General features: G+C 38.4%; 1 protein-coding gene across 1 annotated transcript; it reads left to right on the plus strand.

Moving 5' to 3' along the window:
* The first annotated feature begins 4,734 nt into the window (after positions 1 to 4,734).
* Positions 4,735 to 6,931, plus strand: LOC140170518 (uncharacterized). The gene is made up of 4 exons (XM_072193872.1): positions 4,735 to 5,187; positions 5,274 to 5,489; positions 5,785 to 6,336; positions 6,371 to 6,931. The coding sequence occupies exons 1-4, from the start codon at positions 4,735 to 4,737 to the stop codon at positions 6,929 to 6,931; spliced, it is 1,782 nt and encodes a 593-aa protein (XP_072049973.1).
* The last annotated feature ends 6,519 nt before the right edge of the window (positions 6,932 to 13,450 follow it).

The raw sequence follows: 13,450 nt of genomic DNA on the forward strand, positions 1-13,450 counted from the left end.
CTGGTATTAGTAATTTCGATGTAAGGCTTTTAAAATTGGCTGCTCCAGTTATTTGTAAATCTCTGGCTTATATTTGTAATCTTTCGCTTTATACATCTTGTTTTCCAAATGACTGGAAGCAAGCCAAAATTACTCCTATTCATAAGGAAGGTGATAAGTATGATGTAAATAATTATAGACCAATTTCTGTGCTTCCTGTCCTTTCTAAGATTATTGAGCGAGCTATTCACGATCAACTTTACAATTTCTTCACTGAAAATAGCATTTTAAACCCTTGTCAGTCTGGCTTCAGACGTAATCACTCTACTGCTACTACTCTTATTGATGTTTCCGATTACATTTTAAATAACATGAATCAGGGTGTTGTCACAGGAGCATTGTTCCTGGACCTCAAAAAGCTTTTGATACTGTAAATCACAAAATTCTTCTTCAAAAGCTTCATAGCTATGGTGTCACTGGTAATACTTTAAATTGGTTTAGGTCGTACTTAAGTGGTAGAATACAATCAGTCAATGTTAACTCTACACTCTCTGATTTTAAGAATGTAAACATCGGCATTCCACAGGGTTCGATCTTAGGTCCACTGTTGTTTATAATTTATGTTAATTCTCTTCCTGAATGTATTGATTGTAAATGTGTTATGTATGCTGATGATACAACTTTGCTTTTCAAATCGTCTGACCCATATGCTCTTCAGTCTCAGATGAATGATAGCTTGTTAAAAATTGCTCGGTGGTTCGAAATCAACAAGCTTACTCTTAACATTAAGAAAACTAAGTACATGCTTTTTGGAACAAATCATACTTTGAAAAATTTTGATGACATTTCACTTATCTATGGTAATGAGTCTATCGAAAAGGTTGATAAATTTAAGTATTTGGGGGTCATATTTGATCCAATCTTAACTTGGAATGAACATATCAATTGAATACCTGAGTGGAAGAAGGGCCCAACTCCAATTATTTACAAAATGAGTTTGACCCAGCATTTTATTGCCAGCAGATTGTTCTTCCTTGTGTGTGAAAGATGAGCCAAAATCCACTCTCTAAATAGTCTTCCATGTACACTTAATCATGGTTTTATGGAAGAAAGGCCCAACTCCATGGAGTTGGGCCCTTCTTCCACAAATAAGAGGAATGTTGTTCATCCATGAAATCTGCTTTTTTTTCTTGCTAACATATTACATGCTTCTACTTATGCAATTAATGGATAATTATCAAATTTCTGTGGTATTTATAACACATCTGCTCACGGAACTGGCACTTGCAGTATATTAGTGGAAGAAGGGCCCAACTCCAGCTCGTATTAAGACCTGTCCCGTTGCCATAGAAACATCATATATAATTTCGAATATATGTAGTATTGTATGTTCATGTATTAAAGGTCCCCTGAAGATGAAAACATTCTGTCTATAAAACTTTTCCAAATATTAAGTTTTTTCTTAATATCTCAAAAACAGTGTTGATGGAGTTGGGCCCTTCTTCCACTCAGGTATTCAATTATATTTCTTCAGTTATTTCTAAACGTATTGGTGTCATTCGCAGAGTTAAGTTCTATCTTCCTCCAGCCACATTAAATTTACTTGCCAATGCATTGGTCTTCCCACATTTTGATTATTGCAGTCCTGTTTGGTCAAACTGCATTTCTGAACATTGTAATTCTCTCCAAATTCTTCAAAACAAACTTGCTCGTGTTCTTTTGTCTGCTGACATTAGAACACCCATTTCTGATATGATGCACACTCTTTCCTGGGACAGATTAAATGAAAGATGGGATAAACAGCTCCTTGTAACTGTTTTTAAATGTCTTCATCATGATGCTCCGTCTTACCTCTCATGGCAATTTATTTTTACTTCTTCAATTCATTCAAAATGTACCAGAAGTCAATCTTGTAATACACTTGTCTTGCCATCTTGGAATAATAATTCAGGGAAACGAACTTTTTCTTACAGAGGTGCCTCAGTGTGGAACAAACTGTCTTCTGATGTTCGAATTAATCTTACATCAATGAATGTGAATATGTTAAAATCACAGATAAGCATATAATTCACACCTTTTCACCTCTGTTAGTATTAAATTTCACTTCCTGTTTGTTAAAATTCATGTCTTATAAAATGCATTTTATCATCTTGATTTGTAAATATTACCTACGTGTACATATATGTACACATTTTTCAATTTTGCTTTTCTTTTGTATTATGTAATTTATCTCTTGATATGTAAATTGTTAAAATCTTATATTATTTAATTATTATCAGGGTCTCATGGGAGACCAGTTTTTGTAAACTGAATGAAATACCCTGAATAAAGATTGTTATCTATCTATCTATCTACCATATTCCATAGTGGCGTATAGTGGGGCGCCGCGAATTAACAACATTTCGAGAAAATCGGGTTTGAAGAAATGCCAATTTAAAATCGAGTTGTGTAAATCAGACATTCATTATATTTTGTAAATGATGTGAAATTTCTGTAGTAAACTAAATAGATTTTATTGTTATATATTTTCAAAAGAAATAAATACATACTATTGCTGGCAAACTGAAAATAAAACTATACGTCACTATGGAAAACGAACAAAACGCAATACCCTAACCTAACGTTAACCGTACGCCACCTCGGTCGCCGTGTAGTCCATATGACGTTACTTTTCGTCGTTCGTATTCCATAGTGGCGTATAGGTCCGATACGTGTACGCCACTATGACATACGATGTTTTTCATTTTTGCCGATAGTTCATAATTATAAAATGTGTATAAAAAGTGGCGTATGGTCGATACGCCACTATGGAATACGAAAAATGTCACTTTGTAACTATACGCCACATTTAATTAATTAATTACTAATTAATTAGCTAATTATGACTGATGAGACTTAGAAAAAATGAAAGAGGACATAATTAAAAACATATGTGCCAATTTTCAAAAAAATTACCAAAAATCACTATACGCCACTATGGAATACAGCCGACGAATTGTCAAAAATGGGCCAAAAAGGCACAAACAAGGTCTAACAAACTTAAATATCAGGGCGGCCAGCTGCCCCCGTTAGCAACGCCACGGCGTGGTATAAACCGTTATAGTCGGTATGTCGCATGTTCAGTGATTCTTCCCATTGTAGTAATCGCTCACTCATGGATTACAAGATCTATAAACCATAACACTAAAAATTTGGAGGATGAACTCTAACCCTACTGCTACAGGAGCGCTGGTGTTGTCGATTGTGTATGTATTATTTAGCCTACATGTAAATATTAAGCACCACACAGTCACAGTGCAATAAACTACACCGGGCACAAAAGGAAAGTCGTCAGTTATAGTCATCCTTGCTGTTCAACAACCTGATAATGTTGGATTAACCTGAAAAATACAGTTTGTTAAGTGGGCTTTACTTTCTCATTTGACACCCTGTTCGTCAAAATCGAACACGAATTTACCAAGATATGTGCCGTCAAGCACCACGGTCAATCAATAAAGCACATATTATGTAACAAGCACAGTTGATTGGTCCGCGGTGCTTGTGTGCAATACAACGATGCGTTCCCATTGAAAATCGTCAAAATTCCCACTTTTGATTTTGGGGTTTGAGGGTTTGGAGGCGCATATCTTGGTCAATTCTTGCTCGGTTTTCACGAACAGGGTGTCAAATAAGAAAGCAAAGTCCAATTAGCAAAATGTATGTTTCAAAAGAAGCAAGGATAATTATAACTGACGAGTTTCTTTTTGTGCTTGGTGTATATGTATTCAACAGTCGTAGGCAAATGGTTGAGCTCAAGAAGTGGAGTAAAGCCTACCGTAGAACAGGGTAGCTTTGGCATGCAGGGGTAACTCTGGTCACGTGTTCCAAGTTCAATAAATCTATCAGAAATTGAGAGCAAACGTTGTTTCCCAAAAAGCTCAATATTTGATACATTTATATAATTATGGCAACATTTTAAGTCTTAAATTTATTAAGTGTTTTTAGCTTTTAGAAAACTCTCTGTAGGCAATCTTGAAAATTTTACAAAAAGCTTTGTTTGTGTGTATTTTTATTGGGATAATCGACAGTGCAGAACCGGCTTTGGTACAAAACGGTAAGTTTGCACTTTGTTAATTGCCTCGACACCATGAAGAAATAAATGAACGCCCTTAATAATCTTTCTAATGACAGAATTTTGCACTGAAAGCATTTAAAATAGATGTAGCGTAAATTTTTATAGCACCGCCAAGTGATGAGTATCCATTAATTGGCAAAGTAGACATTAACATTAACATGATGAGAAAAGTTAATTAACATGGTGGATAGAATCGGTTTAATTATCTTTTCACAATGTGTTCGATAGTAATAATTATGAACTGTCAGATTTGACACATCATAAAATAAAATCAGTTCGAATAGTAGGCATCCTGATCACCTTATTTTTTACCATCTCAATTGAAAACTAATACTTTTCTTTATCACTCCATCCAACACTTCCCTGGTTTGACCTTCTCAGCCACAGGGCCGGATTTGCCTTTTTGAGGGCCCTGTGTCAGGCCAACATTTGGAGGCCCAAACTCATCGTGAGGAAGGCATGTGCACTTATGTTGCCAAGTTTTACGTATAAGATCGACGGAACTTGAATTTTGATATTCCGATTTTACTAGGACATTTGACATTTGTACGCGAAGTGTGCGAAAAAAAAATTCCATGTCAGACTATTTTAGTCCAAAATGAAGGGCAATTTTACGATGTTACCCTATTTAGGATCAAAACATGGTATATTTTGGGGCTAAAAAGGAAGGAGTTGCGACCCCAGAATTAAGCAGCAAAAGAAAAACTATGACAGCAAACCTAAACTACACTAGGGTTAGAGTCCCTACAAAAACACCAACTTCTGGAGCTGACACGGATTTTGAGAAATCAAATGATGGCTTGTCCTCAAAGCCGCAAGGAAGGGACAAGGCTGACATATGTGGAAGCAAAAGGAGTAACCTTATGAACTGCAAGAAAATTGTCACAATCTCCACCATGAATGTGAGGACCATCAGAGAACAAAGATGCAGTGAGGAACTAGTGTGCAGCTTAATGGCATACAACATAGACATCCTGGGGATACAGGAACATCGTATAGTCCACAAGGAACCAGTCAGATATGAGAACATCCTTGGCCAGACGCTATTTACAACTTCAGCTGTCAGAAATAGAGCAGGTGCAGCAACTGGCGGAGTTGGCATCGTTCTCAGTTCTAGTACAAAAGCTCACTAGCTAGCGTGACACAACACACAGACCGTATCCTGGCTGCCAACTTTCAGGGTAACCCAGCAACAACAGTAATAGTTACCTATTGTCCAACTAACGTGGACAATGAAGACAACATTGAAGCACACTATGACAACTTAAGAAGAGCCATTGATTCCATCCCAGCTCACAATGTCCTTGTAATAGTAGGAGACTTCAATGGTAGAGTTGGAACTGGAGATGCAAATTATACCTATCATGACACAACCAACAGAAATGGAAAATATATGGTAGATTTGGCAATTGAGAAAAACCTCATAATTGCTAATACCTACTTCAGAAAGAGGAATGGAAAGCTGTGGACGTACATGAGCCCAACGGGAAGCAAATATCAACTGGACTATGTTCTGATTCGGAAAAAGTGGAAGAACAGCTTGCTGAACGCTGAAGCTTATAGCACATTTTCCAGCGTAGGATCTGATCATAGGATTGTATCAGCAAGGATCATACTAAGTCTAAGAAAGAGCAAGGCTTTGTCAAAAAAAAAACCACTACGACTGGAAGGTACTGTGTTCAAACAACAAGTTACAGCAGCAATACACAATTGAGGTACGTAACAGATTCCAGCCTCTAGAAGACATCAATGAAAATGGAACCGAGCGATATGAGAGATTCATAAGCGCCACTGCAGAAGCAACAGAGAAGATCATCCCTGTTAGAAAGAAAATCAGGAAGGCGTGTTTCTCAAGTGATCACAGAGTAACAACAGCAAGACAGAAAATCAAGAAGGCTTATGAGACATATCAAGAATGCACAACCGAAGATAACAGGCTCAGTTATAACCAGCCAAAGTCTGAACTAGCAGGAGCCTATAATCAGGCAATAGAGGATGATCTCAACATCAAGCTGAGAGAAGTTGAAATGGCTCATGACAACTGTAAACACAGTCAGAGTTGGAGACTGATCAATGACATTACAGGAAGAAAATCGTCAATGAGGGGCCAGCTGAAAGGAGATACTCAGATGGAAAGGGTTAACAACTGGTATCATCATTTCAAAGACCTACTAGGAAGTTCCCCAGATATACAGGGAGAAGATGATACGATAGAGCCCATCACAGATGATCTCTCGATTGAGGTTGGTCCTTTTTAGCCATGATGAATACACAAAGGCAAAGACAGCAATAGCAGAGGGAAAGAGTAGTGGAGAAGACGGCATCCCACCAGAAGTATTAAAGAGATGTGACCTGGATGACCTGGTGCTAGGATTTTGCAACGATGCATTGCTGAAAGAAAGAATGCCTGATCAGTGGTCTATTCTTAACATAATCCCAATACCAAAGTCAGGAGACCGAAGTCAAGGAGGTAATTACCGTGGCATCAGCCTATCCTCAATAGTAGCCAAAACCTTCAATAGGTTGATACTCAACAGGATAAGACCCAAAGTTGATGGACTTCTGAGAAACAACCAGAATGGCTTCAGAGTGGGAAGAACTACTGTCAGCCACATACTGGCTCTTAGAAGGATAATAGAAGGAGTGAAGGCCAAAAATCTACCAGCCATTATCACATTCCGAAAAGCCTTCGACACTATTCACCGAGGCAAGATGCTACAAATCCTCAGAGCCTATGGGATACCAAAACAACTTGTGGATGCCATTGGAAGGACATACAAGAAAACCAAAGCCAAAGTGATCTCCCTGATGGAGAAACTGAGCTGTTTGACATCGTAGCCGGCGTTCTACAAGGAGATACACTTGCCCTGTATCTGTTTGTGATAGTGCTTGACTATGCCTTGAGAGCGGCTATAGGATTCCAGCTTGAAAGGAGAAAGAGCAGACGAGTTGGGCCAGAAGTGGTAACCGACCTGGACTTCGCTGATGACATCGCCCTACTGTCAGAAGAAATAAATCATGCTCAGGAACTGCTGCAAAGGGTAGAAACATCAGTTGGAAGAGTTGGATTAAAGATGAATGCCACCAAGACAAAGTTCATGTCCTTTAACCAAGATCAGCAAGTTAACATCAGCACGAATAATGGTACAAAACTAGATGAGGTGAAAGACTTCAAATACCTCGGAGCATGGATGGCTAGCACAGAGCATGATGTCAAAACACGCAAGGCAGCAGCTTGGAGAGCATGCAATAGCCTACGTAAGATCTGGAAGTCTGCTCTACCAAAGAATTTCAAACCGAGGGTCTTCAGTGCAACAGTGGAGTCTGTGTTAAAGTACGGATGTGAAGCCTGGACCATAACTCCCAAACTATCTAAAGAGCTGGACGGCTGTTACACCCGTATGCTTAGGGCAGTGTACAACATCCATTGGAAACAGCACATAAGCAACAAAGAGTTGTATGGAGACTTCCCAAGGCTCTCAGAGAAGACCAGAGAAAGGAGAACCTGTCGCTAACCTGATAAACTGGGCACCCAAACATGGAACAAGAAACCCTGGTAGACCACCCCTTACATATGTAGATGTACTCAAGCAAGACACCGGACTGGAAGCATCTGACCTGGGAACGGCGATGCAGGACAGGAGGATATGGAGAGCTGTCGTGGTTCGGGAAAACCACCCGAAATAAGCAAGTAAGCAAGTAAGCAAACAAAAAGGAAGATGCACAGGGCAATTTTTGGGGTCCCAAAATGTTGGGGGTCTATGGACCCGAACCTATTTGGCCCAATGGTAAATCAGACCCGGCACATTACGGATATTAATTTGTTAATCCCACTTGAGAGATTACTTTCAGTCCAATCAATGTAATCCTTAGTGCCAATATTGTGTTTTGTCATGTAGCTGGGGGAGGGGGCATTATCGTAATACGTGGAGTGTATTTTATTCTGCTTATTGGGGCTTTATGCTTTTAATATAGTGCTATTTTAAAAATTGTACTTTTAATGTGTTATTATCTTTGCAATTTTTATGGGTATCTATAGGGCAATACTTTTGTTTACGTTTTATGACTAGTTTGCAAAGGTGGGTCCAGTCATATCTCAGATGTCAGTGCTTAATTTGACATTTCTGCTGGACCTGGAAGCCCTTGCTTGCTGGTCTAATTTTGCTGTTCTATAAATAAACAAATAAATATAATGTCACTGACCTGACGAGATAGCTGCGCGCAAGGGTTTCTGAATTCCGAGGCAATTTCTGTTTGATCTTACTACAATGGTAGTGACCTTTTAGACTTTTTGGGGCGCCCGCTACGGCGGCGGCCCATTATTAGGCTTGACTTTGCAAAAAGCTTCTAATTTCGGTCTTGCTAGATTTACTTCGTAACAGTTTTGCTTAAAAGTATGCCCAGCTTAGAAATAAAACCACAATAATGCTTGGATTTTATTTTATTATTGTTTTCTGATATGCACGGGATAAAATGTTGTGCGTATATTCTTAATTTAAAATACAAAATTATTGGACTTATAAAAACACCAAATAAACCGTGACCTTTGTATGATCAGGTATGGTTTAAACCAGTTTACCGCCTCTTAGAACCCGATAGACGGTGACATTAGACCATTCTAATTACGTATGTTTTGAACATGTTTGCACATGAACTAGTTGTTTACAATGTGAAGAATCTACAACATGCTCATCTATCAGGGCACAGTTCTTTAACCCCAATACATTTGTGCATTTATTGAATGACCTTTGAAAATATGAGTACAAAAACTCATACTCTGCAACTTAAGGTCAAATTTTGCACTATGATTGTTTAATTGAGGTTATTGATAATATGCCATTGGAATGAGGCCATTGTGGTACATAGTGATTGCAATACCAACAGGGCCGTGACCTTTGCACACCTAATCCTTAAACCAAACAAAATTGGTTTATGTGCTTGACTGCTAACTGATTGTGACCAAAGATATTAGAACACAGCTCAGTATCTTTGTGGTGACTATCTCTGATAAAAACATTAATTAACGAATTTCAATTCTGGTCAGCAGAGAAAGGAATAAATTCGAAAGACATGAATGTGTTGAAGGTCATAAGTGTATTTGCAACCAGAGTTGCCAACCCCGCGATATGGTAGCCCAATTAGGCGACTTTTGACTCGTGGTTCACCGTTGTTGGGCAGTTTAAAGCAATAATGTACGATTTAGGCCTACGTCATTTTGTTAGTGTTTACCCAAAATGCTGAATGAAATTTTGTCCGTTTAAAATAGAGTTCTATGCATACTGCAGTTACTGTCCGTTTTCCTATACACAATACACAGTGCTCTTTCCCATTGACGCGTGACCCCTACAAATAGCCCTACGTTAAAAGTATGGGGATATGACTAGTTAACGTCGCTGTGTGAAAAATAACCGGCCAATATTAAAAGTACTCTTCTAAAGTTCTAGACAATATAGTTTTGTAACATGTCCTAAATTTTTAGCTAATTTAGATGTTTGGAAATACTCGTACTTTGGTGTTTTAGGAAGGATATGTAAACGACAGATAACACCAAAAAATATGAAGAAATTATTTCCAACCCGTGTTAAGTCAACAATCATTATGTTGCTCATTTTCAAGAATGCTGGTTTACAAAAAGCACGCCATTGTCTCATTTCGTGAACAAAGGTACACATACCATTGTTTCCTTTCGTTTCCTTTATAATCGGTTACCCAACTGAAGCTATGAATACCAGCTTTATTGCGATATCGCACATGAAAACAGACACTTGTGCACAACCAGAGAAGATCCGATTTAATCAGTTGAGCTGTTTCAATGAGTGTTATCTTGGTTTAATAGCTTTTAATGGGGTTAAGTCCTGCAAAGGTCGAGATGAATTCTACTGTAGACATGACTGCATCATGGGCCGATTTAAAGTCATAATTATGACGTATTTTTGTTATTTATTAATTAATTTTTAGCAGAATTAATAACATAAAAATGGGCTGTGCCCGTTTCATGAAGAATAACGATCGATCTTACCCTTGATTTAACAGGCCTGTCAATTTTCTTGGAATTGTTTGATATGAAAGGAGGGTATGATTTTTATGTATTAGTTTAAGTATTTCCTAGCCTCTCTTAGCCACAGGGTTGGCTACAGAAGACACAGATTATACCATAGGATAAACTGGCATGAGTGCGCCGACCCCAGGTTTTCAACATTTCAGGATTGTTTCTGGACGGAGGTCGGGTGAAAAACGAAATTACGTTTACATGACTTTGTCGAAATTCGTCGTGTGACAAGAATGAGTGTATAGATGACTAGGGGGAAGCTTACTTATTTGTGTCTTCTATACTATCCATCATATACCCTAGGCCCTGCATAACGAAATTCAACAATATTCAATATCCAAAGCAATATCCTCACTACAATAGGCCCCAAAACAGAACTCCCACCCCACATAATCGCAAATTGACACGAAAGCTTCATTCCATGAAGCATTTCCTATCATATCATGATCATCATATCTCGTCCAGCTCACATTGGGCGCCCCATTCCTTTTTTAATTTTTAATTTTAATTTACAACTGGTTCACTATTTTGTCAATATATTAACAGCTCATTTAGCTGTGGTGGAGACTACCGTTTGTATCCTTGAAAAAAGACCAGATCCTTCTAGAGGCGGTGTCTTAAGATGGTCTCTTCCATATAAGGAAATATGTTTTTGCCAAGGAGTGGTAGCACCTAAACATGCAAAATCGTGTCCAAAAAGGGTAGAGAAATATGAAGAAGCCGACCTGTGGTTTATCGATGACCCAAGTTTATTGATTATGAGACAACATTGGGAAAAGGACATACTTGATGAACTTATGAACCGCGCTACATATTGTGGTAAGAAACTATTCCTTGTTATTGTTATTAGTGTAATTATTTTTATTGTTATTATCATCGTCATCATCATCATCATCATCATCATCATCATCATCATCATCATCATCATCATCATCATCATCATCATCATCATCATCATCATCTTCTTCTTTATCTTTGAAAATTACGTTTACTTTGCGTAGCGTACAAAAGTCAAGATCTAAATTTTTGTTCATCCAGACATACGACAAGCACCAGTGACGGTTTCATGTCCAGCAAACCAAAATATGGAGGCAGATCCCGGTAAAGCCACCGCCATGGTTATGTACCAGAATCCCACTGCTGCAGATCAATCTGGCGCTGAAGTGAGCGTAGTGTGCTACCCACCATCTGAATCAGTATTTAGTATTGGAAAAACAACGGTCACGTGCGTAGCAGGAGACCACAGCGAGAACAGCGTAACATGCGACTTTCAAGTTGATATAAAAGGCAAGTCGGTCCACTCACACAATAAACGTACACACATATTATAGATACACCCCCACACACGAGCGCGGGAAAGAGCCCGCACAACTAGCATGCCTTTATTTTGAAGAAAAAAACCATGACAAATAGTAAAAGTTTCGCATCTGGTCGGAATAGTAATGTGAGTGATAAGATTTAAGGGACATTTTCCTTAAAGGTGCAACTTGCGCAAAAAAGTTTTTTATACCATCAGAAACCTAGGACAATATGTGACCCTCGGCACAACTGAGCCCGGATGTCGCCAGTGCCACTATTGAGATATGCTCCATTGAACTTAACAATAAACAATAGGAAACAAAGGATTTATTGACTGTTTTATTGATTTTTCACTACTTAAATGTCAAGTACTATAGACATGATATACATCATTTTAAAGCTAATTTCAAGCAGAATATTTTGGTTGAATATCTCAAAAATGATGATTGGCGACTTCCGGGCTCAGTTGTGCTGAGGGGTCACATATGTGATGCGATCAAGCAAAATCAGTCGGAACTCGGAAATATTAAATTTTTAGTTTCTTATAGGATAGTAAAAACATTTACAAATCTGGATTTTGCAGAAAACCCCATTGAAATTGAACAACCATTTCCAAAGGTATGAGCAATTAAAGAGTTCTAAAACAACAGGAAACAAAAGGAAATATTTCCTTTGTATGGCTATATCTCAAAATCAATATTTCCGAGTTCCGACTGATTTTGCTTGATCGCATCACCATGATCACATAAAATGTTTGTTTGCAAATTCGGTCGTTGACAATAGTATCGTCCAGTTTGTATTCTCAGGTGGACTGTCGACAGCCCGATATTACAACACAGATGCCTATGGGGCAATGTAATATATGCAATTATATTTAATCGCAAATTCAATGCCAGTGTCAACTGAAATGGTAAGACACAGTTCAGAATCTTGCGGAGCAAGTAATATATAAGACTTATCACTGGTTGCGTCTTCACCCGTGATCATAGGCATCGACTTCTAGTCTTTATACATGTACTAACTCAAAGCCACTCGTGGAATAACTATTACTAGTTATACATGCTACATGTTACATCGTTCCTCATTTTAGATGTAGAAGCACCAGTGATCGGGTCATGTCCTGCAGACATGGAATTGGAGACGGATCCAGGCAAAGCCACATCCATAGTTGTATACCAGACTCCTACTGCTAATGATAACTCTGGTGAGGTGAGCGTAGTGTGCAGCCCGGCATCTGGATCGCAGTTTCCTATAGGACAAACAACGGTCACGTGCGTAGCAGGAGACAACAGCAAGAACAACGAGACATGTGATTTTGTAGTCGACATCAAAGGTAAGTCTGATCATGCTCATAAGTGTATTTTATTTTTCACCAATATCTACGTTACAAACGCAGTGAATACCAGTATCCGGGACTAATAAGTACACGTATATACAGGCATGGACAAAAGTTTGGAATATTTTTATTTTGGTATCAAATGTAGTTTTCAATCATATTAGGAACAGGTCTATTGCTCTGGAGTAGTGCTGAGTTGAATTTAATTGAAAGATACCTTTGATGTTTACATCACTCAGTTTGTCAATTAAACAAAGAAATAACTGAAGAAGCGTATTACAATGGAAGGATCACACAATCACAAAACGTTTTGGCGGTCTCTTTATATCACAAAATGAGATTAAAGACACTAGCAAACTTTATTGTTTAAACAAAAACTTAAAAACTCTCACTGTGACATGTTCAGATAAGTCTCTTGCTTTAGAAAACGCTAAGCTCAAGGTCATGTACGCGACGTGACATTCCCTCGCCCAGGTTTACTAAGGTTCCTTGTGGAATATCTCGCAACGAGGGCGTGTCTAAGTTCCTGCAGGGTGATTGGTTGCTCGTCCATGTTACCTAACCTGCGGGATACTTCTGCCCATAAGTTCTCTACAGGGTTCATATTCGATCAGTCCAGGTGTTCTACATTCTCATTTTCAAGGAATCCCCTCACGCGTAGGGCTCTGTGCGC

The sequence above is a fragment of the Amphiura filiformis genome, chromosome 14, assembly GCF_039555335.1.
Source record: "Amphiura filiformis chromosome 14, Afil_fr2py, whole genome shotgun sequence".
Taxonomy (NCBI): Eukaryota; Metazoa; Echinodermata; class Ophiuroidea; order Amphilepidida; family Amphiuridae; genus Amphiura; species Amphiura filiformis.